Below are 25,846 nucleotides of genomic sequence, written 5' to 3' on the forward strand. Positions count from 1 at the left end.
GGCCTCCCTTTTATAAGGGGGGGGTTAGGGTGTGTTTTTATTTACAACAAAAAAAACCGGAATAAATATCAAATAATAATTTTACTATAACGATCCGGGACGCACTCCAGCCCCTGCGGTGCCCACCGGTTGCGGAAAGCCTCGGCAGGCACCAACTGCTCCCTCCCCAGGGCCCGGGCCCAGAGCCACACTCGCACTGAGGAAAACCCAACTCACCGCTTCACTCCCTGCTTGCGTACTACGTCACAAGTTGCCGCGGTCTGTCAACGTCACCCTGTCCCTGTGTGTACTACGTCACGTTCGCGGTTGCTTGGCGGCGCAGAGCAGGCCCCGGAGTTTGGAGTGAAGGCCGCGGACACATACAGGCAGCCTCGCCTCGCCTCACCTAGCCCGTCCTCCCCTCCCTCACCCCGGTACCCCCGCGCCCACCTCCCCCCCCACCTCCTTCCCTCCCCTCCCCGCCGCCGATTCAAGGTTAGCGAGCGTATGGCCCCGAAGCAGCAGTTGGAGAAGGCGGCCTGGCAGTGGGCGGAGAGCGTCAGGCCGGAGGAGGTGAAGCAGGAGCACATCGAGCTGGCGTACCGCGTCCGGCTGGGCTCGTGCCGGAGGGACGCCCGCAGGTAACGGCGGGGCCGGGAGAGGGAGAGGGAGGGAAGCACGGCCGGTAACTGAGCTCCAGGCGGCGGGTTACACACTCGCCCCGTCACCGCTTCGGGCCCTTAGGGGCGGGAGCCGCAGCGGTGACGACTACCTCACACTGACTCCGGGTGGCCTCCCGGCCCGCTACCCGCCCAGGGGCGGGGGACTCGCCCCAAATTGCGGAGGAAAGGGAGGCATTACTTCTTATCGCTCTCTTTCCTTCCCCCTCCATTCCCCCCTTCGTTCCCATCCTTTCCTCCACCCCTCCTTCGCTTCCTTCCCACCTTCAGGCATTGTTGTTGCTGGGTGTATTGGCTTGGACTTGAAGCCACTATTCCTCCTTTATAATGTGATATGCTTCTTTGGTGATGCTCTTAATCTATCACTGTAAATTGCTGCTGCCAGCATGTAACAGCCCTGAAACCACTCGCAATTCACCCCAGTGTTATGTAGCTCAAAATATTCTCTCCCCACAACCCAAATTTGGAAGCCCAGATGTATAATTGTACTATTATATGTATTTCACAGTTCAAATGAATGTACTTGAAAATTTCACATGCCTACCATGCTGCTTTGGTGATATTTTACGTACAGCACTATAGCATAGGACAGGTCATGCTTGGCCACTGCATGCTGTGTAGCAGGTGGCTGTAAAGTGAATGGCAGTCATTTTCCTTCCTCGTTAGTCTGGGAAGTTTCTTTAGCCTATGCAGACTCGCATATAATTAGAGCGTTGTGATCACCAGCATTCAAAGCCTAAAGGCCACCAGATAGTTTAGTTAGTGGGCATGAACGATGAGGGACATGGTTAGTATTTATCCACAAGAAAATTTGCATTGTCACAGAGGCCCCATTGGTGAAGATTTGAAGTGCATTGTCCCTGTCCAGTTCGAAAACTGATGAGAAGTGCCGAACTTTGACGTGGTCAGTTGAATCCCGGTTGACGGTCTGTAAGGTCGGAGATAATGATTTATAAAAGCATCAGCTCTCCACTCTTCCTGCCAGCGAGGTGATGAGGAAAAGTCAAATGAATCAGGAAAGGTTGATCAAATTGGGTGTCTCCAAGAGCACTGCGCTGTTGGTGGATGGAACGAATCAAGAGTGAATTGGCATCATGATTTTGTCACTAAGCCTACTCACCAATTTTGCATCCGAACGATGAAGATGTGGAGGAGCTATGTTGAGTATCCCCATATGCATTGAGCGAACCCAAACGGAGTGCAATATTTCACAACTGAATAGCTGGGTGCGAGAGCAGATAAGCGTGAAGTGGAGGTATTTGCACCCCCCCCCCCCCCAGCCAGAGCTGGCAAGTTTTGCGATTAGGTTATTTTGGGTTTTGACTTTCTCAGCACTTTTCAGTGGATGTTTTTTGTAGATTAGTGACTGGTTGAAAGTGACTCCCAAGTCAACTGGGTGAGCATCATGTTGGAGGAGTTGCCCATTTAGGAATTTAGTGAGTTTACGAGAGGTACCAGAATTGTGCAAGTGTAAAAGGAGAGGACACAATCTTTGTGGTACTTGGTTGAAGACGTCATTTTAGGCAGTTCTCCGCCGTAGGTTTTATATCATTAGAGAGTGGCTTCTAGGGTGGAAAACTCACTAGCATGAGTAGCAAAGGCACTGTCATCAGCATAGATGAATTTTGGCAATCTGGTACCAGGCAGTTCGTTCATGTATAGATTAAAAAGGAATGGCGCTGGAACCGATCCCTGAGGGAGGCCATTGATTTGGTATCTCCACTCGCTGGTGTGGTTGGCCATGTGAACTCCGAAATAGCGACCTCGTAGCAGCATTTCAGCCTAGCAGGGTGACTTTTGACATTTTTAGCTGAAGACCAGCATGCCAGACAGTGTTGTGGGCTGCTGTTAGACTGATGAAGGCAACACCAGGTTTTTCTGAAAGCCAATTTTCAATGAAGGTGGTTAGGGCGAGTACTTGGGGCCGCAAGTTCTGCAGCCATGGTGGAAACCAGTTTGGTCTGAGCTCAGATCCGCAATGACTACTGGAGAACCAGTCGCTGAAGCATCTTGTAGTAAACCGTCAGGAGTGAGATTGGTTCAGTAGCTCGCCCAGAAGTGTGGGTCCTTGCCTGGCTTACCTAGGCCAATGATCTTAGCTCGGTGCCATACTGCTGGAATTCAGCTCTCAAGGGCAACACTAGTGATGGCCAATTACAAGCTTGTGGAATGGCATGTAGAGACGGTGGAGAAAAATATTTGGCCCTAAATTGTAATTTGATATGGTTCAGTCACACTTGAGCTTCATGCTACAAGGGAACCTTCTGTCTTAAGAATGCAAAGTTTGCAGCAATTGATCAGAATGCTCTTATATTTAAACAACTGTAAGAATCATCATCTGAGACAAAATAACAGCTCTTTGCTTTAGATATACTTAACTCAATTTCTGCTTGCAGACTGCCAGCTTTAAAGATAATGCAGTTACAATGATCATAACTCTTTCTGATTTTAGCTTACAGTCTCTGACCTTCATTCTGGAGTCTGGGAGCATGGAGGAATATCTCTGGGTGTGGTGCAGGGTGTTCTGTGGTGCAACATTGAGGTTTGCAGGTTCTGTAGCTGGCATTTTCAGGACAGAATGTGCAAAGTATTGATGAGGGTATGAAAAAGACCAACTGGTCCATCGATCCTGCCCCATACAGTCATGTTACAACTAAGTACACGACCCTCAGTCCTCCCCACCCACCAGCAGCCATGTAGACTCCTGGGAGAGGCCAAAAAAAATTCAGATTTTAAAAAACCTAGACCAAAAGAGTCACGGGAAATTCCTCTCCAACCGCCCCCCCCCCACCGAAAGTGATCAAAAATGAGTTCCAGGCGATAAATGACCATGAGGTACGCGCCCCCCCCCCAACATTCCACCTTTTGTACTCAGAGATATCAGCCTCCTCCAGGAACACATCCAGCTCCCTTTTGAACGTTTGCAGTGAATCTGCAGTCACAGCATGAGCTGGGAACTTATTCAGAAGGTGTATGCCCCTCTGCAAAAAGAAATAATCTCACATCTAACCTAGTTCTATACTCGTACACATGCCTCCTCGTTTTCTTTAACTAAGAGTCATGCACTATAACCCCAGGTCTCTTTCCCACTCAGCAGACTTTAATTCAGAACCCAGCACGGCATGCACATGGTTGCATTAGCCCTTCCAGTGCACATAACACTACATTTATCTACATTAAATGTCATACGCCAGAAATGGGCCCATGCCCTTATTGCATATAGATCTGATTGTAATCTTTTTTTCACATCCAGGGTCCTGCTACTGGCACAAATCTTCATATCATGCGTGAATTTGCAGACATGCCCCCCAATGCCTTCATTCAGATCATTAATGTAGGTAGTGGAGAGTTACAGTCCTAAAACAGATCCCTGCAGGACTGTACTTGTAATCGCCCCATGTGGAACCACTACCATTAATGGCAACCCTCCAGCCTAAAATGCAACCAATTTCCTATCCAGCTGAGGATTTGCCCTCCAATTCCACAGTATTCTATCTTGTATAGTAACTTATTTTGTAGCACGCTGTCATAAGCTTTTTGAAATTCCAAATATACTTTGTCCATCAACCCCGTAACCACCTCGAAACATTCAACCAGGTTGGTAAGACATGACCTTTTCCAGAAGCCATGTTGCGAATCTCGTATTCTTTTCTCTGTCAGGATGGTCATACAGGATATCCCTACTGATTCCCTTTAATAACTTTCCAATAACTGATGTCAAGCTAATGGGCCTATAATTTCTCAGTTTTGACTTGTTGCCCTTTTTGAATATTGGTACATGAGCCCCTCCCTCTTCTATAGGAAAAATCCCAGACTCCAGCAAGTTATTAAATATATAAACAAAGGGGCTCGCTTAACATAGCTCCCATTTCTTTCACCACCTTTGAGTATATGCCACCCGGTCCAGCAGCTCATTCTGATTTGAGGCACCTTATTCTTTCCAGAATTACATCTGCATCCACTTTGACATCAACAACTTTAGTGTCAACTACACATTGCGTTAATGGTAACTGAGCATAGTCTACAGAAGTGAAAACTGATGCAAAGCAGCCATTTAAAACCTTTACCATGTTCTGGGAGTGCATCTGAACTATACTGAGGAGTTTGTCAATGACCCTATGCCGTGCTTTATTATCCTCTAACATAACTAAAAATGATTTTACTATTACTGCAATTATCCACTACCTTTTCCGCCGACCTTTTTGCTGCTCTGATAGCAACTTTTGTTGCCTGAAGCTGAGCACAATGCCCATTCCTATTCTCCAGAGTTATTTTCTTTTAATCTAGAAGTATTTTTGCTTTAGTCATAGAATCATAGAAAATTTACGGCACATAAGGAGGCCATTCGGCCCAACGTGTCTGCGCCGGCTTTAGTCGGATTAGTCCTTGCACGTGACTCAAATTGGCCACTTTGGCTTTGTTCTATCATTCTTTCTTATTTTAACTTTAGGGATGGCTAACTTTTGCAATAGTATAGTTTTAAAAGTTTTTGTGTGTAGAGAGGAAATGTGGATGTCGTTTGCTTATGTGTGCAGTTTGGCACCTCCCATCGCCACAAATTTTGATCTTTCAAACGTGCAGAACAGCTAATACTTCAGAAATGCACCTCATTAACTGGAAAGATGTTTTTAAATAAATGATGACTGTTTCTTCCCACTTTTTGGTGCTGCACCATACCATTCTTTGGCAGAGTTGGTGGGCACGCAACCTGCTGCTCGGCTTTAGCCAATAGTGCTTTTGAGTTGGCCAAGAAGCAGTTCATAGTGTAGATAGGAGAACAGTTCCAGTGAACATGGTGCTCTTCCAGTACCTTGCTGAAGTAGCCATTCTTCATGTGACCCTGGACAGTTAATGACAGAGGGGGAACTGATGGCTACGGCAGCTATCGTAGCTGAGCCTGCCTGACCTAAGCCAATAGCTGCACTTTGTTCAAGGGTTTCTGAAAAGTGAGCAGGAATGAAGGCTGATCTCTCTCTACCCTCTGCCCATAACTTAGGAATTCTGAAGCCAATTTATCGCTGTAAAACGAACTCAACAAAATTCAGGGATCAAAGCTTGGGAGCTTGTTCTTGGTTCTGCAGCTTGTGGTACATTCTTCATTGATCTGTTGGCAAAGACCAGTTTTAATTTGTCTACAGCTTGTGAGGGAGAAGCTGGTGTCAATGGTTGGTCAAATTTGCAGATGATACCAAGCTAAGCAGGACAGCTAAGAGAAGTTTGCAAAAATATTACAAAATGAGTTGCACAAAATATGTAAGTCAGCAGAAAAATGGCAAGTGTAAGGAACTCCACATAGGAAGTAAAAATGAGCAACGTACGTACCCACGAATGGTGTTAAAATACCTAAGAATGGAAGTGAAAGACATTTAGGAGTCTTAGTAAGCTCAACACTCAACCTGTCCAACCAGTACAGAGCAGCAATGAACAAAACAAATGGAATATTGAACTATTTAGTCAGAACAGAAGAGTACAAGTCAGGAAGTCGCAATCAAACTCTTAGTGCTCTGGTCAGATTACACCTCGACTGTTCAATTTTAGTCACCCAGAGACAGGGGAGACATTCAAGCATTGGAGGCAGTGCAGAGAAGAGCCATAAGGCTGATCCTGTGTCAGAGGTCTGAGTTATGAGGAAAAATTGAATAAAGTTGGATTTTTCAGTCTTGAAAGGGGATGTCTAACAGGTGATCTTTTAAAGTATATGCCAATCGATAATATGGTAAAAGTAAGTGCAGAAAATTACTTTAAATTGTGTGAACAGGACAGTGGATGCAGGTTGCAACTAGTAAAAGGTAAATTTAGGACAATATTAGAAAGATCTTCACACAGGAATCAACACATGGAATGGACTTCCAGATGGAGCATTAGAGTTGGAAACCCTGCAATTATTGGATGCTGCAGGGGAGGACCGGAGGGTATTTCTAGATGAATTAACTGAGATGAGCCAAATGACCATCCTCATCTTAATTATCTTATGAACAACTCATGCTGCAAAGTAGCTTGAACGGTTTTCCTGTTTGCTTTATTCCGTGCTTTGGATGCCATGGGTGGGACATCCATGAGCAAATAAATGATGACTGTTTCTGTTGGTTTTTGTAAACTGTAAGAAAATGATTTTACTCTAATGTTGTATAACATTACCTTTCTATTAGCTTTTTTTGGGGGGGGTAAGGGGGATTGTGGACGACACTAGCAAGGCAGTTAATTGCCAATCCCTAGATACCTTGAGGACATCAAGACTCAACCACATAACGTGGGACTGGAGGCATGGGTAGGTCAGATGAGGTAGGGAAAGTTCTCGTGCCTGAACGACATTAGTGAATCAGTTGGGTTTTTATGCTAATTGTGCAGCTTTCATGGTCATTGTTTTTCCTTACTTATTGAGTTCAATTTCACAACTGGCCATTCAAGGACTTGAGCTCCTGGGTTATTGCTCCAGTATCACAACCACTACATTAGCAGCCTTTTTATTTCAGGGAGATTCCATATTGTGTGCAATTCTACCTTTCTGGTGTGAGGTGGCTCATTTAAGTTATGGAAGAAAGAATAAATAAAGTAAACTAATAAATTCAGTTAAAATACGTATGTGTCATGAAAGTAGATTTCTATACTGTCTCTACGTTTTGGTGTAATAAAATATCTGTCTGGCACGGCAGATCTGTAGAGTATGAAGCATGCTGATTGAGCCAATCAAAAACTACCTATAAAATAAAGTCACAAAGCAACCAATGAACAATGGTTATGGTAACTAGTAAATCCCACGCCTGAAAATAGTTTTTTTTGTGGCCATAGTGGTCTCTACCCAACCTAAAATATATCCCAAAAAATAGGACTTCTCGTTATAAATCAGCAATTCACAAGAAAATCACCAAACTGATTCCATCTTTCAGCCTGATGTACCCTTGATGAGTCTCGTCAACATCTCTGACCATAGGTATACTGGAGTTTTTTGAGGATGTAACTAGTAGAATAAATAGGGGAGAACCAATGGATGTGGTGTATTTGGATTTTCAGAAAGCTTTTGATAAGGTCCCACACAAGAGGTTAGTGTGCAAAATTAAAGCACATGGGATTGGTGGGAATATACTGGCATGGATTGAGAATTGGTTGACAGACAGGAAACAGAGAGTAGGAATAAATGGGTCTTTTTCCAGGTGGCAGGCAGTGACTAGTCGGGTACCTCAGGGATCAGTGCTTGGGCCCCAGCTAGTCACAATATATATCAATGATTTGGATGAGGGAACTAAATGTAACATTTCCAAGTTTGTAGATGACACAAAGCTGGGGTGGAATGAGCTGTGAGGAGGATGCAAAGAGGCTCCAATGTGATTTAGACAAGTTGGGTGAGTGGGCAAGAACATGGCAGATGCAGTATAACGTGGATAAATGTGAGGTTATCCACTTCGGTTGTAAAAACAGAAAGGTGAATTATTATCTGAATGGCGATAGATTGGGAAAAGGGGAGGTGTAACGAGACCTGGGTGTCCTTGTACACCAGTCACTGAAAGCGAGCATTCAGGTGCAGCAAGCAGTTGGGAAGGCGAATGGTATGTTGGCCTTCATTGCAAGAGGATTTGAGTACAGGAGCAGGGATGTCTTACTGCAGTTATACAGGGCCTTGGTGAGACCACATCTGGAGTATTGTGTGCAGTTTTGGTCTCCTTATCTGAGGAAGGATGTCCTTGCCATGGAGGGAGTGCAACAAAGGTTTACCAGACTGATTCCTGGGATGGCAGGACTGACATATGAGGAGAGACTGAGTCGACTAGGCCTATATTCGCCAGAGTTTAGAAGAATGAGAGGTGATCTCATTGAAACATATAAAATTCTAACAGGACTAGACAGACTAGATGCAGGGAGGATGTTCCCAATGGCTGGGGAGTCCAGAACCAGGGGCCACAGTCTCAGGATACAGGGTATGCCATTTAGAACCGAGATGAGGAGAAATTTCTTCACTCCGAGGGTGGTGAACCTGTGGAATTCTCTACCACAGAAGGCAGTGGAGGCCAAGTCATTAGATGTATTCAAGAAGGAGATAGATATATTTCTCAATGCTAAAGGGATCGAAGGATATGGGGAAAAAGCGGGAACAGGGTACTGAGTTAGACAATCAGCCATGATCTTTTTGAATGGCGGGGCAGGCCTGAGGGGCCGAATGGCCTACTCTTGCTCCTATTTTCTATGTTTCTATGTACTTTGTGCTCTGCTAGCACAGAACACCAGACCTCAAGTGCAGGCCAGCTAAGGAATCACTTGCTCAGACCCTACGTGAAGAATACAAGAGACCAAAGGCATGTGAATGTCCAAAGGAAAGACCCTACACACCTCAGCAACTCAGTTTCTGACTTCACCTTTTGCACCTGTTACTGACTTCTGAGCCCCTTACCTTAGTGCACTTTCTCTCACATCTGATAGCAGGCTCACACTCCACTCCCAGACTCTAGCCTCAGTTCTGGGCTTGCACACTTCACTCATTCCTGGACATCTGCTCTTTTGTATATTAATAGATTAGTTGAATATATATTTAGCAGCTTGGTAGTTCTGTCCAGTGAAAGTTATATTTATTTTTCAATCAAGTAAATCATTGTCAGATGCATTCAGAATCTTGCACTGGTTTAAATAATACAACATTTAAAGAGATCCAGATGAAATAGTAAATAGAGAATAATGAACTTTCATGTTAAAGACTGTAATTTTGGAGAGAAATTTTTTTGTAAATTAAAGATGTTCAGTACCTGGGAATGATCTTCACGTGGTTTAAGAGAAGACTACTCCATTTCCTTCCAAGGTTTTAATTCGACTTTCTCTGCTTATTGCAACTTATTTTTCTCAATTAGAAATGTTTGTTGTTCAGTCAAATGTAATAAGTTTAGTCTCAAATAAAAATGTTCTCACTGCTGGTATCTCATGGGGTTTGCAATCCCAGGACCCCGTGGATCCCGACAAACTTAACAGCCACTAAATCCCAGGATTCGCAGCCTAGGAATTGCGGACATAATGCGAAGAAAATTAATCGAACCAATAAGAAGAGCACTTGGAACATTGTCGAACTTCCTTACTGCATGTGCTTTTCTTATTGATCATGGCTTGCTTAGACTCCATGTTGAAAATTGGGCGACTGAGGAGGAGGTAAAAGTGTAGACAAGAATATTGATGGCTGTGAAGACTAGTTCAGATTCAAGAAGGCAGCTGCAAGAGTACAGTTGTGTGATGATAGAGCCAGAGGAAGTAAATTACCGATAGTTTGGATTATTGACTGCATCTGTTTCATTTGAAGAATACAAATTGGAAAAAAGAATATGGTAGTTTTTAAAAAAAATGGACATCTAGCTTTCTAGTTGTACCAACAAAGATCAACAGTTCTACCAAAGATTGCACACAACTGAAGGTAAAGTACAACATCAACTTAAGGAAAGGAACTAACCGACCACCGCTGACTGCACTAAACCAGATGATAACTACTCAGGATCCCGCCTAGCACTGCGACCTCAAAGGTGAAGCTGCAACCCATAACTGATTTTATTGGTGCGGTTGAAAATCGTCATCAAGCTGCCTTGCATACATGATTGCAGAAGATAGCTTGTCATTTTGGATATTCTGTTCCTCCCTTGGCCTTTGAGAGGCATTGTGAGGCAATGGGTTCACTTTGCCAGAGTCATGGAACACATGAACATTATTGTCCATGGAATTGATGCAAAGTTGAGGGTGTGTGCATGACAGCTGATGGCTGCAGTATGATGGAGACATCTGAAAGCTGAACAACTCTGCTATCAGCATGTTCTTCAACTTGCTTTGTTTGCCCTGTCTCCCATTCCCTACTTAAGTTCCCTGACACGTCCATCCCAGACGCAAAGAGCAAGTTGAATGTGGCAGCACAGAATAGGGATGGTAGCGAATGTGGTGGAAATCAGGATACTGGTGTCGCTGGCCCGTTTCTATAAGAGGCTTTCGGTGGCTGCAATAATTTCAGCAAAATTCGGGGTACTCTGCTTTCAGTGCAGCTTTTGCATTGCAGAAAATGAACAACCACGATTTGAATATCCCTTTTGTGTTTGGCTAAATCTTAGCCTTTTTATATAGACTGTTCAAGTTTGAAAGGTGAGGGATGAGGGTTATTACTGTGTGGATTTGTTTTTTTATTTACTGTTAAAGACACTGCTGGTGGCTTGGTTACAGTGCTGTGCAAGATGGACGGATGTGTAACTATTGTCAAAAGCCTCTCAATCCAAGAGATGCCAACTGCAGCTGAACGCAAGCTATGCAGAGCTCACCAGAGGAATTGATATCAGTGAAATATAATTTTAAATCTTAAGTATAGAATATACTAGTAAGTGTAACACTTTGTTCCTGTCACACCTTGTCAGCCTTCTGTCACTAATAAATTTGACTGATTAAGAATCAGCCCAAATTTATTCCAACATATCTAATTGAGTCATTCTTCCTCTATGATTGGCTCCCATCCCCAACTTCTATTTTTTCAGGAGTTTTGGCAGATAAAATAAAACAATTCAACTCATGCTGGATGTAAAAATAAGAGTTTTTATATGTTTTAAACAAAGATTCTCAATGTTTAGATAATATACACTTTTCACCTGCACTCGGCTCTCTATCTTACAGATGCAAAACAGTCTTAAAATGCTTTTGTTCCAGTTCCCCCTCAAATCGTTGAAGGTGGCAGGGCAGGTTGAGAAAGCGGTTAAAAAAGCATTCAGGATCCTGGGCATTATAAATAGAGACACAGAGTACAAAAGCAAAGAGGTTATGATGAACCTTTTATAAAACACTGGTTCGGCCACAACTGGAGTATTGTGTCCAGTTCTGGGCACTGCACTTTAGGAAAGATGTGAAGGCCTTAGAGAGGGTGCAGAAAAGATTTGCTAGAATGATTCCAGGGATGAGGGACTTTAGTGACGTGGATAGACTGGAGAAGCTGGAGTTGTTCTCCTTGGAACAGAGATGGTTGCGAGGAGATTTGATAGAGGTATTCAAAATCTTGAAGGGTCTAGACAGAGTAGATAGAGAAAAACTGTTACCATTGGCAGAAGGGTCAAGAACCAGTGGACATAGATTTAAGGTGATTAACATGACAAAGGTGACATGAGGAAAAACTTTTTTACGCAGCGAGTGGTTAGGATCTGGAATGCACTGCCTGAGGGGGTGGTGGAGACTGATTCAATCATGGCCTTCAAAAGGGAACTGGATAACTACTGGAAAGGAAAAAATTAGCAGGACTACGGGGATAGGGCAGGGGAGTGGGACTAGCTGGATTGCTTTTGCCTCGAGCTGGCGCGGACTCGATGGGCCGAATGGCCTCCTTCCGTGCTGAAAGAAAAAGAAAAGAAAGTACGTACTAATCTGCACTGCATCCAACTTGTTAATTGACCTGTCAAACAAACCAAGGGTCCTTGTCTGACTTAACCTGTAAGTGAGCATACCAGTCATTCAATGCAATTACACCTTCTAGCCTTAAAGGGACACACATCTACATTCTGGGAGACACATCTACATTCTATTTTACATGATATAATGTATCTGTACTTATTAAATGGTGCATCCTATGACATACTGTGAGTGATGCCATGGGAGGTTTGTTAATATTTTTATATATGTACAGTTTTTTTAAAAAAATGGTAGGAATGTTAATAAATACATTTTGATGGCTCTTAAAGACTTGTTTATTATGTCTGTTTTCCCCCAAGTTTTAGTTGGTCCCGGGCACAGTTCCTTATCAGATGGAAGAAAATACTGATCCTGACCCAAGGGTATGCAAAACCTTGGGATCACAGGAGTCATGTGGATTGCAAACCCTAGTGCATAGTACTTTTTCCATTGCTGTTTAATCTGATATCACAAACCGCCATTATCCCATGTCTAGTGAGTTGATGTGTTATCTCAACCACTAAGAAAATGTTTTAAAAGTACATTGGTAATCCGACCCTGTTTGAAATCATTCTCTACGAATGGACAACATCCTAATCCATTGACAAACCCCATGAATGACGGCCCTGCCAGAACCTGGGCTCACTCAATGTTTAATGCAGGTGCGCATTCAGCAGGAGTAGTTAGATCATGTAAGGGAACTGTGTCTAATGTTTCTTAACCGCGCTCTCTAGCCAAGGCCTTGAAGCCAAATTCTTACCTTAAAATAAGGCCCCATAGAAGAATAGTTCTGAACCTTGCCCAGTCCTAATGGAACAAAGTTTGCATTGTGTCGGGTGTATCCTTATTTACATACTGGAGCCGTTTTCATTATCTGTCGTGAGACTGCAGCCATAGTAGACATGTGCCTCGTCATGTAGTTCCTGACTTACTTCTGCTCCTTTTCCTTCCAGTATCCCCTGTGCTCCTTTCTGGACCCCTGCCCATTCTCTGGATGCCATTATGTCACTGTTATAATGGACATCATTAATATTGTGCTATATAGATACTCAGCAACATGGTATTACCTAATTGCTATTTCCTGATTTACCTCATCATCTCCTTTACTCTCAATTCTCCATTTCAGCCTTTCAATTTAAAAATTCAAAGCATGCCATGGATTTTTGAGTTAACTGCAGTTTTATCAGGGTTTTCAAAAGCAATCCACTGATATCTTGTGTGTAATTGTCACCTTTAGAAACTGGTTCAGTCTGTAACTGGGTTTGTGAGCTAATGCAGGTTTAAGCTTCACTTAAATTAATGCAATGATTGATGAGACTGGTTTCACTATGCCAGATACAAGAAGACAAACAAATTTGCAGAATGGGCATGTAAATAGCAAATGAATTTCAATGTGGATAAATGTGAGGTGGTGCATTTTGGTAGGAGGAATAAGGAGGAGGCCACCTACTCTTTGAAAAATAGTCTAAATGGGGTAGAGGTGCAAAGGGATCAAGGTGTACAGATTCACAAATCATTAATGTAGCAAGGCAGGTTAACAAAGCCATAAAAAGTGCAAACAATGCACTGGGGTTCATTTCTAGAGGAATAGAATGAAAAAACTGAGAAGTTATGTTAACTTATATAGAACCTCGGTTAGACCACACTTGGAGTACTATGCACGGTTCTGGTCTCAATATTACAAAAAGGATATCGAAGCACTGGAGAAAGTGCAAAAAAAGATTTACAAGGATGATACCAGAACTGAGAGGGTATAACCATCAGGAAAGACTGAACAGGCGGGGGCTCTTTTTTCTGGAAAAGAGACTGAGAGGTGATCTGATAGAGGCCTTTAAAATTATGAAAGGGATCGATAGGATAGACGTCGAGAAGATGTTTCCACTTGTGGGGGATTCCAAACCAAGGGGCCATAAATATAAGATAGTCACTAATGAATCCAATAAGGAACTCGGGAGAAACTTCTTTACTCAGTGGTAAGAATGTGGAACTCGCTACCACAAGGAGGGTTGAGACAAATAGCATAGCGGCATTTAATAAGAAGCTAGATAAATACATGATGGAGAATGGAATGGAAGGATATGTTGCTGGGTGAGATGAAGAGGGGTGGGAGGAGGTGTGCAGCATAGAACTGCTGGACTGAATGGCCTGTTTCTGTGCTATGTAATTCTATGTAAATAACACTTGAAAAATCATAAATTAAACCTCATTTTAATGAATTCTGTCAGTTATGAAGTCAGATAGTAATATGTGCAAATGTTTTATTTGTAAGAGAACATCTACCGATTAAATTTAGAGTTGGTGTGCCTCTTTTGTGAAAAGTAGTAACTTATGCCTGTGTTTGGTTCTGTGGGCTACTCTGCACAGTAGCCATTCTTTGTGTGAGCCTGGGCAATGAGTGTCAGCAGGCTCAGGCCATGGTCCAAAGGGAGCCTGCTCCTGACCTTGCCTGGTATTCACAGATGTACATTTTGCAGCGTGGGTCACTGGATAAGTGATCAGGAGTAGAAACTCTGGCTGCTTCTCCACCCTAGTTCCCCACACACCCCTCCTCCCTGGCCCTGATATGCGAACACCAATAGTGCTTCTCTACTGTTTTAGCAGTATTGGTTAACCCTGTAGCGATTGGAATCAAACAAAGATCTTCCTGCTCTGTTTGGCTCAATATTGTTTACCTCATGAGCATGCGTGAAGGCTTTTGGAGTGAGTTAGTAATAACAAAAATCATAAGCTAAAATGGTAAAATTAGATAATTGCAACAGTTTCTTGCCAGCAACAGTGTTTTAATAATTGTCTGCAAGATTCACTTAAGGTTTTCATATTAATGTTTGCTTCCCCCTCCAATGTAGACGCAACTGTAGAGGAAACCCAAACTGCTTAGTGGGTCTTGGTGAACACGTGTGGCTGGGAGAAATTGATGAAAATAGCTTCCACAACATTGATGATCCAAACTCTGAAAGGAGATGCAAGGTGAGTAAATGCAGTACATTTTGGGGATAGTGCTTTTAAAAATCCTATGTTTTGGACAAGTTTGACAAAAATTGTAACTTGGTTCTTCCATTGTGCAAAATGTAAGATCTGGATGTTTTTGATCATTTGTGATACACTTTGTAAATATGCAATAGGGGCTTAATCAGTGAAAGATCCAAAGGGTTTTGGAGGAACACCTGTCCCAGCAGATGTTTTGATGTTTAATGGAAGACTTGCAAGAGATTATAGGCTCCCCAGGAGAGAGTGATTTTCTACTTTTATAACTTGAGTAAAATTATACAGGAGTAAAATGTCGCTACATAATTTTTAGCCCTTCTGTACAGGGAGTAGTTTATCGATAAAACAGCGTTCAGTAGAAATTGCTGACTATACGTATTTTAGCCACATGCACTTTTTTTAGTAAGAAATAACCTGCATACATAAGAACATAAGAAATAGGAGCAGGAGTAGGCCAATCGGCCCCTCGAGCCTGCTCCGCTACACTCACACAATACAGATAAATTGTACGTCATGTGTATATTTACTTAACAAACATCTACCACTATTCATAAACCAAGGAAGTAATGCACTCATTAATCAAACAAGACCTGCACACTGCATTTACCAAAAATTGCACAAAAAGATTAAAGTAGACATGCATAGGCCGTGCAAATATGAGTATTGAGATCACGAGTCCAACGACTGTGTCCAATACACATTTTTTTATTTACTAATCAGAAGTACAATTGCCCAATATGTTAGCCACATATGGCTAGTGCTGCGATAAATTGTTAAATGTGTTCCTTCAGTACTGCATTCCGATTCCCTGTATACACGGTGCATCCTTGATTTTTCTCCTCCTGTCTGGGTCAGTTAGGCTGGTGTCTGTAGAAAGTTCCCCATATCTTCTATAAGCTCAGTGGAATCTGTCAATTTTAGAAACCTGAATTTTCACCTTGGCTTATAAAAGAATTCTTTCTCATAATTCAAGTTGTTTTTCTTTTTCTTAAGAATACCTTTGTGGGACTGACGAATCTTGGAGCTACTTGTTACGTCAACACCTTGCTGCAAGTTTGGTTCCACAACCTTGAGTTGCGACAAGCACTGTATCTCTGCCATGGCCCTCGAAAGGAGATGGGGACTGGAGAAGGGATTGAGGAAGATGCAGGTCAGTATGGGCAGTGGAATAGTCTTGAGGAAATTGAGAAAAACTGCGCTGACTTTGACCAAATTGAAATGAAGTAGCTTCTGATATTTTTTGTTGTATTATTAGACCAGTGAGTGTGACCTGGCTGACCATAAGTAGCTCATTAATTCAGATCCTCAACACAAACTTACCCAGAGTATGACATGATTGGGTCATCTTTGGGAATTGTCACAGGTGGTGTAAAAATAAGTTGGTGTGGAAAATGTCACAGCATATGGATGCACTAATGTGCTGTCATAGAACATGGATTCTGCACTATATGTTCCTTACCTGTTGAGTTCTTGATCTTAGCCAAGTTGTGTGGAGAGGAAATGAGTGAAAGTGAGCGAGAAAGTCTGCATTGACTTGCAGCAATTGCAACAGCAGGATTGGCAGTCCTGAGTTGAAATTCCTTTTTCACTCTCTCAGGGAATAGTGTATTCCCTCTTTGCATTACAGTGAAGGGTCAGTTTTGAGAATGTACCTTTGAGGTCAGGTCATAGATCTCTAATTTTCTTCCCTGGTTTCCTCTCTGTCATTGAATTAGACACTTGGTGTGAAAGCTCAGGGTTAACGTTTGAACCATTGGTTTTTGAAGTTGACCTCTGCTGTGAAAACTAGACATAAGGGGCAAGGAAAGAGCAATATACAAAAAGACGTGGTTTGGTAGTTATACTTTTTTACAACGGTAAAGCCTCATTTCACCCTTCTCTGAATTCTTTCCAAATGGTCATTGTCTTTTTGAAGCTAGGGTGCCCAAGAATGCATGAGTTATTTCGGGTGTGACCAAATTAGTGATCTGTACATTATTGGAGTAACTTGTAGTCAAATGCCCTTTAGACACATTCCTGTAAGTGAATGCCCTTTATCGGTAATAGATTCTCATTGACTTGGAGGCTTTCAGTGAATGTTCAGTAATGATCTTCAAACCTGTTTGTTTTCTAAGTTTGCAAATAAACATCCTTTCATTGAGAGTGCATGGAATTAGAGGCAACCTATTGGCTTGTGTAGGGAATTGGTTAGAGGGTAGGAGATGGAGAGTAGGGACAATGGGTATGTACTCAAATTGGCAGGATGTGACTAGTTATGTCCCCCAGGGATCTGTACTGGGGCCGCAGCTTTTCACTATATGAATGACTTGGATGAAGGAATAGAGAGCCATATATCTAAGTTTGCTGATGACACTAAGTTAGGTGACACAGTAAATAGTGTAGATGGAAGCAGAAAGTTGCAACGGGACATAGGTTAAGTGAGTGAACGCCATCTGCCACAATTTTTCCCAATGTGGGAAAATGTGAGATCATCCAGTTTGGTCCTAAGAAAGATAGAGCAGAGTATTTTCTAAATGGCAAGAAGCTAGAACTGTGGAAGAGCAGAGAGATTTAGGGATCCAAGTACAGAAATCACTAAAAGCTAATGGACAGGTACAAAAAATAATTTAAAAGGCTAATGGAATGTTGGCTTTTATCTCGAGAGCTGGAATACAAAGGGTGGAGGTTATGTTACAGCTGTACAGAGCTCTGGTGAGACCCTATCTGGAGTACTGCATTCAGTCCTGGGCGCATACCACAGGAGGGGGTACCAGACTTAGAGGGGGTGCAGCACAGATTCACCAGAATGATACCGGGATTATGAGGATAGGTTACATAGACTAGGCTTGTACTCCCTTAAATATAGAAGATTAAGGGGTGATCTAATTGAGGTGTTTAAGATGATTGAAGGATTTGATAGGGTAGATAGAGAGAAACTATTTCCTGTGGTGGGAGAGTCCAGAACAAGGGGCATAACCTTAAAATTAAAGCTAGGCCGTTCAGGGGTGATGTCAGAAAGCATTTCGTCACGCATAGTAGTGGAAATCTGGAACTCTTCTCCCCCCAAAAGCTGTTGGGGCTTGGTCAATTGAAAATGTCAAAACTGAAATTGATAGATTTTTGTTAGGCAAGGGTAACAGAAACAAGGCGGGTAGATGGAGTTGAGATACAGATCAATGATCTAATTGAATGGCAGAACAGGTTCGAGGGGCTGAATAGCCTACTCCTGTTCCTATGTATACATTTCCAGTATACATTATCTTTATCCATTGACATTAAGATCCATCCAGTTAATTGGTCCAGGCTTCATTTGAATGTTGCTCATTATCATCACATGGCCACACAGCTTTGGAGTCGTTGGCAAATTTAATAGTGCAAGAGGTACCTGTCACAGGCTTCAGGCTGCAAACATCCTAATGAGGGTCACTCTTTAGACTAAAAAATAGCATTTTGTTTGGAGTACGTTTATTTTTTTTAAAAAATCTTTTAAAGACTATTGTTTGAAGATGAATTTGTGGTACTTTCCTCTTGCCATCCTATAATGCTCTGTGGGGCAGCTCTCAGCCCAAAATCAATAGGACTGAGAGCTTTAAAGTGCCAGTAGGTGGCTTTGCTAAAAGGCTGGGCAGAGCTGACCAGTTTAAACAGCTGATTGATAAACTGTATAAGTACTGTTATAAGTACTGCTTAGGTTTTGCTCCCTTTCAGTGTACCTACAGCATATTATAGCGTTGAGACAAGTATTCTTTATGGGGAGTTCAGCCCAAACCCGATCAGTACAATGGAGATGTAGAGGTAGCGCAATCAATGGAAAACGTTCAGATTCAATACAGATGTGTTTTGGCAAGCAAGATTTGAGCATTTACATTCACGTTATAACAAGAAGTGATCACTAAAAGTGGATTCTGTCGTACGTTCTGCCCAATAGGATATATAACATGAAGATAAGGCATTCTAGAGCAATACAAGATTTATTTAAAAATATAATCAATTATTAACATTGTTTTTTCTACCTCAGAGTTTGAACCGCAGTCCATTTGTGAGCACCTTCAATACTTGTTTGCTTTGCTGCAAAGTAGCAATAGACGATATATTGATCCTTCTGGCTTCGTAAAAGCACTGGGCCTGGATACAGGACAGCAGCAGGTAAATGGATATGAATCCCAGCAACTAATTTGCCAAGAAATATTATGCATGGATTAGGCTATCTCTGACTTCCAAATTACAAATAAGCACCCAAGTTAATCACAATCCAATTTAAACAATAGAAAATGATTTCTTCCCAAGATTTTCTGTTGCTTCATGTTGACATTTGGTAGTTGGTTGGCTGTAACTTCCTGAGCATTAAATACCAAGTTAGAGGATTTTCATGCTTGTCTTGTGGTTTTGTATTGTATGTTGCGGGAACCCAAAGAATCATACTGGTGTAACAGTGGGCAAGAAAACCTACTGTATAATCCAACAGTCGTGGTTCAATTAATAAAAAGTGAACCCACAAATTCTGGAAAATTGCAAATACACTTGTATTGGTCAGCGTCTGAAAGGTAATTGACAATTTGGGTTGACCCATCATTAGAACTCCTTAAAGATGAAAAGTCGCCAAGAGTCCAGAGAGAGGGTTCAAGAGGAGTTGGAAGACCAGCGATAGGAAAAATGGTTGGAATCGTGAAGGGTGCCTCTGGCTAAGGGAGAAAGCATGAAGACAGAGGCAGCAGAAGTAGTAGTCAATAACATGTTGAGCTTTGAATTCATTGAGGGTGAGGGTGGAGGAAGATTAAGGTAATCTTGCTGAGGACATTATTCAGGGACAGAAAATGTAAATGTGGAATGGCTGGTGAAGATCTGACAGGTGCAGTTAAAAGTTGTCACAGCCATCAGTTGATTGCTTCTAAATTAGTGAGAATGCACAGAAATATCTTATCTGAATGCAGTAGTCTGCTGGGGTGGCATACCAGCATTTTTAGGATCATTAACTACAGTTTTACAGATCGTTTCTAGTGTTAGATTTTCAAGAGCTGCATTGAACTTTCTTTTAAGTGCCTTTGTGCAATTATTATGATAGTTTTAAAATGTTTACTCCTTTTTTGGCAAGGACAGAGTGCTAGAATAGAAGTTAAATTCACAGATCATTTGCAGTTGAGGGTGCAGTCTGGTTTTCATTGACACCTAACCTTAGCTGTAATGTGGTTAAAAGTTGGTAATCATGTCCAGTTGATTAAAACTCTATTAAACTGTGGTTGTTACTTAGGATTTTGAAGACTAAATTAGTAATCACATGGTTGTGTTTGGACTTGATGGAAGCATCCTGTTTTAGATTTTTCTGATTTTACAGCCATTTCTTAAAACCCTTAATTTATGCAGTGACTATATCCAGTAGTTAGGATCTTAATTGCTAAAAATGTTGATGTTTTGTAATTGTGTCCACAGGATGCTCAAGAATTCTCCAAGCTTTTTATGTCACTATTAGAGGACACGCTATCAAAACAGAACAATCCAGATGTACAGAATATTATCCAGCAGCAGTTTTGTGGACAGTATGCCTATGTCACAGTGTGAGTGTACTGGAATCTATTGCTGAACTTTTCATAGATCTACTTCAGAGTGGTAAACTTTAGAGTGAAAAATTATCAGTAAAGAAATTGCTGAGAACACCAAAAACTGGTAACTTGTGTTCCCTTTTTGTTGCTGGAAGTGTGTTTTCTTTCGTGACTAGTGAGCCTTGCTGATTTGATATTTTTCAATTCAGGAATGTGATTTTTAAAATGTATGTTATTGTTTCAGTGCTGCTCAATGTCTCCCTTGCATATCCATCTCCTTAGAACATTAACAAAAGTGCACCTTGTGATACAGTGATGTAATATTTATTTCTTCAGAGACCAACTGTATGGGGAGAAAGGGAGTCAGTTTGTACCATTTTAAATATACAGAATAGAGGATTTTTTGGATTCCATGCCATACATTTATTTGGGACATTCTATTACTGTAGCCGTAACTAGCACTCAACTGATTATTTTTGTTTGTTGCATCATTGCAATGTTTTTACTAAGGTGAAAAATTTACTTTCCTTCTGGTAAATGATGCATTTCTTGTGAACTGTTGATGTACATGCTAAAACTATCAAGTTGGAAAAGTTTAATGTAGAAGTTTAGTACTAACCAAGTTAGACCAATTTATCATGTTCAAATGCGCAACATTCAGTTGAAGCAAATTTGAGTAAGTTGGAATTCATTGAAGGTGTTGTTTTTGTGGTAAGTGTGTATGCATGTTAGGTCTGTTCATAATAGTAATACTCTTATTCAGTAAATTATAGTTCTCTATAAACCTACAGGTGTTCCTTTCAGCTTTTCCATAAAGTTTTATAGTGTAACTTCATATTCTATTCCCTGTAGTGCAGTGTAATTCTTGGGCTATATTCATCAAGGAGATGGTATATTTGGCTTGCCCATCTCGTCATTTATTTTGGATATGTACATTAACGAGGCATACCAAGGAACAGTCAGACGGTTGCATCCTGGGTTGGGGGGGGGGGCGGTGGTGGGGTAGAGTTTCCTTCAGTTATAAAGTAGTAAGATTTGAGAAAATAACAAGCAGGAAGCACTGTATGGGAGGGCTGTAGAGAGACAGTTTCTTTTTAACTAGAGTAGCTAGTAATTTGTCAGCAAAGATAGGAGATTCTCCTGAATCTTCATGTAACTGTTGTATCTTATGGACAGTCTTTTTTCTATGTTGTGAAACAAAAACAAAAAAAATGGTATTTAGAACTATCACTTCCAGACAGTAGAACATTTATTTCTTCATAGTTTGGTTCAGAGACTGACTATAAGGAGAAAAGGAGTCAGTTTGTACTATTTTGAATATGGAAATAGTCAGTGGTGTTTTAGGATTGTAGTCTAAGATGTGTAGAAATTAACCAAATATGTGTAAAAGCTTTATTATGAATCAAAGTTATTTAATTAAAGTCACTTAGAACAGCACTTCCAAATTTCCAACAGTCTAGCCTTTGGCCCTCCATTCATCATGATACTTCTGTAGCTGTCAATTTGTTCAATCACTCTCTCACCTTTGATGCCCTTGTCCCCAATAAACCCTTTACTCTCTCCCACCCAGGTCCTTGTTTCCACCATTATGGCCCCCATCTTCAATCCCTCAAGTCCAAGGCGCAGATGTGAGCATATCTACACACAGCTGGTTTAGCCGTCCATCACTAGATGTGGCTGGATCACATCAAGCATTATCAGGCCTTGCTGTCCCCTGCCAAAGCCACTCACTACTCCAGAGTCATCCTAGAAAGCAAAGATAACCCCCAGCTTCTTTTGCCCACTATCAACTACCTCCTTAAACCCGTCTCCCCTGTCCCTTCTGCCTTCAACTCCAACAACAAATATGGGGAGCTCAGGACTTCTTTGACACTAAGATTGAGTATCTGTTCAGCTGCTTCTACCGCATCCCCCCCTCCCCCTTGCCCACTAAGCCCAAGGTTTGCCCTGAACCAGCATCTTTCCTATTTCCCCTCATGTCCTTTCCAAGCTTATCTTGTCCATAAAACCCACCTCTTGCACTCTTGACCACATTACCATTAAACTATCGACCAGCCAACTTCCCTTCATGGCCCCCATGTTTCCTGACATTGTAAGTAGTTACCTCTCCACAGGTACTGTATCAGTAGGTTGTGGCTTCAAGCCCCACTCCAGAACTTAAGCATATATTCTAAGACAACATTTCAGTATGGTACTGCAAATATGCTGCATTGTCAGTGGTGCTGTCTTTTGGATGAGACATAAACCAAAGCCGCACCTGCCTGTTCAGAAGGATGTTCGACTCTGTGGCACCATCCAAAGAGGACCAGATTGTTCCTCTGGTGTCCTGAGCAGCACTCTTCCCTCAACTAACATTACTAAACACTTTAACTGGTCATTCATCTTATGTTGTTTGTGGAACCTTGCTGTATGCAAAATGTTTGGCTACTTAACAGCTACTGCAAAAAGTAATGCATTGCATGCGAAACATTTTGTGGCATCCCGAGGATGCTATAAGATACTTACAATGTATCGGGATTTTTACCTATTTGGTCTAGAAGATTTAATTTATATATGTTACTGATATATGGTCACAGTTCTCTGTAAAGTGAACAATTCCAGGGATACACAAGCTGTACGCTATGGACGATTAGGATGTAGGAACAGGCCATCCAACCCCTCAAGCCTGTTCCGCCATTCATTTAGATCATGACAGATCTGTACCTCAACTCCATTCACCCACCATTGCTCTATATCCCTTAATATCCGTACCTAACAGAAAACTATCTCCATTTTTAATTTTTTAATTGACCTAGCGTCAACAGCTGTTTGAGGGAGAAAGTTATAGATTTCCACTACCCTTGTGTGAAGTGCTTCTTGACATCACCCCTGAATGGCATAGCTTTAATTTTAAGGTTATGCCCCCTTGTTCTGGACTCCCCCACCAGGGGGAAATAGTTTCTCTCTATCTACCCTATCAATTTGTTTAATCATCTTAAATACCTCAATTAGATCACCCCTTAATCTTCTATATTCAAGGGAATATAATCCTGGTCTATGCAGCCTGTTCTCATAATTTAACCCTTTTAGCCCCGGTATCATTCTGATGAATCTGTGCTGCACTCCCTCAAAGGCCAATATATTCTTCCTGAGAACTGAACTCCATACTCCAGATGCGGTCTGACCAAAGCTTTATACAACTGTAGTTTAACTTCCACCCCTACATATTCCAGCCCCCTTGAGATAAAGGCTAACATTCCATTAGCCTTTTTAATTATTTCCTATACCTGCTCACTAGCTGTAAGTGATTTCTGTACATGGACCCCTAAATCTCTCTGCTCCTCCACAGTTCCTAGCTTCTTACCATTTAGAAAATTCTCTGATCTATCTTTCTTAGGTTCAAAGTGTATGACCTGACACTTCCCACATTGAACTCCACCTGCCACAGTTTTACCCACTCACTTAATCTATCAGTGTCTCTGCAACATTCTGCTCCCATCTACACTATTTACTGTGCCATTTAGACAAGTAGGTGGAATATCAGACATAAGAGTCATAAAAATGAGGACTCTTGCATGTCACACTAGTTTTGAGACAATGGGGAGTTATTGAGCACATGCTGTAGCAGTTTGCATCAAAGATTAGAAATGTTTTTCATTCAAATCACCTATCAGAGGGGCTTGGCTGAACAAACATTGTAGCTGCTGTGATATCAAATTGGGAGGGGGTTTATTCAAAATGATGGCAGTTCAGCAGACCAATCCTGGTCAGTTGAAGGAGGGATCAGAGGTCATCCTTTGTGTCTCTATCATTGGAGAACTAAGTCTGGAACACTATGCAATGATGGTGGCTGCGAGACCCCAGGCATGAACATTTACAGCCTGCAAGAGAAAGGGTTAGTCACGGTTAGTTCAGGGACTGCTAACACCTACAACAGGGGCAGAGTGGAATTTTTGTTGTTTTACGGTATGAGGAGCAGTAAGGAATTGATCAGATCTCAGTGGATATGTATTTTGATCAAATAGTTTACATTTGTTGGTTCACAATAAGGCTCTTCTCACTACAGGTGAGGTGTCAGCTGTGGCTCAGTGGGTAGCACTGTCGCCTCTGAGTCAGAAGGTTGTGGATTCACGTTCCACTCCTGAGATTTGAGCACAAAACCCTAGGCTGACATACCAGTACATCACTGAGGGAGTGCAGTCTTTTGGATGAGACGTTAACCGGAGGCCATGTCTTCCCCCTCAGAAGGACGTTAAAGATCCCATGGCACTATTTTGAAGAAGAGCAGGGGAATTATCCCCGGTGTCCTGGCCAATATTTATCCCTCAACCAGCATCGCTAAAACAGCTTATCTGGTCATTATTGTGTTGCTGTTTGTGGGACCTTGCTGTGATCATATTGGCTGCCTATGTTTCCTACATTATGACAATGAATACACCTCAAAAGTACTTCATTGGCTGTATAATATAAATGCAATTATTGTAAAATGCTTTGGGACGTCCTGAGGTCATAAAGGCGCTATATAAATGCAAGTCTTTTTAGTGATTTCCATTCCGCCTATTGTAAAGATAGCAGAATGCGCCTGGTGGACAAGTAAGATTACAGTATTCAGTTTATACAATGAGGCATCTGTTGTTACGATCCCAGATTACACTATCATTTAATTAGATAGTAGGCAATAAAGGTTCCCTCCAGATTATAGAGATGCAAGGTCTGTTTATGGGTGTGACCAGTGATACTGAACTCAAGTGAATACCTATATATAAATCCAAGTTCTGACTTTGTATATGCACCAGAACTCTCCAAACAGCTCTGCAGGTATTTTTTTTAGCATTATACTAGACAAGGATAATCTTCCACATTGCACAGTGTTCTGATTAAAAATAATCAGTTTCAACATTTCACTTAGCAACACAGTACCACAGTGCAGTTGGTCTACCCACATTCTGTTCTTACTACCACTAAGGATTGTTCCACTCACTAGTCCAAAGATCAGTTTTCAAATTATTAAAGCTCATCTGTCTGATATTTTGGAGGTTGACACTTTCTACGGCCTTTGACAGAGGTCAGGTGACAATGATTGGCCACTGTTTACAGGTACCCACCCTACTCTGTGTAAATTTAAACACCAAGGGTATAACACAGACCTTTCATCTCTGGAACTTTGGTTTGAAGCCAGACCAGACCTGATGGGATTAAAGTTTCTTTGGTCTATTGGTTGTAAAGGATCCAATCCAATTCCTAGTGGTTGGGCATGGGCCTGCAGCACAAAACCACCTTTGGTTTGACACAATTTGTACTAAATTGACAGTCTCCGCCAGGGAAGTCACA

The 25,846-nt window shown here is 41.8% G+C and overlaps 1 protein-coding gene across 8 annotated transcripts in view; it reads left to right on the forward strand.

The window, feature by feature from the left end:
* The first annotated feature begins 308 nt into the window (after positions 1–308).
* usp48 (ubiquitin specific peptidase 48) overlaps positions 309–25,846 on the forward strand; it is a 139,063-nt gene continuing 113,525 nt past the window's right edge. For all 8 annotated transcript variants that reach the window (XR_010958245.1, XR_010958246.1, XM_067970683.1 and 5 more), the window contains exons 1-5: positions 309–620; positions 14,882–15,002; positions 16,014–16,170; positions 19,018–19,145; positions 20,427–20,551. Coding sequence is in view for 6 of the 8 variants with exons in the window: in XM_067970683.1 (XP_067826784.1) it covers positions 487–620; positions 14,882–15,002; positions 16,014–16,170; positions 19,018–19,145; positions 20,427–20,551 (665 nt within the window). In the remaining 2 variants the exon portion in view is untranslated. The remainder of the gene's footprint in view (positions 621–14,881; positions 15,003–16,013; positions 16,171–19,017; positions 19,146–20,426; positions 20,552–25,846) is intronic.

This window comes from Heptranchias perlo, chromosome 32 (assembly GCF_035084215.1).
Source record: "Heptranchias perlo isolate sHepPer1 chromosome 32, sHepPer1.hap1, whole genome shotgun sequence".
Lineage (NCBI taxonomy): Eukaryota > Metazoa > Chordata > Chondrichthyes > Hexanchiformes > Hexanchidae > Heptranchias > Heptranchias perlo.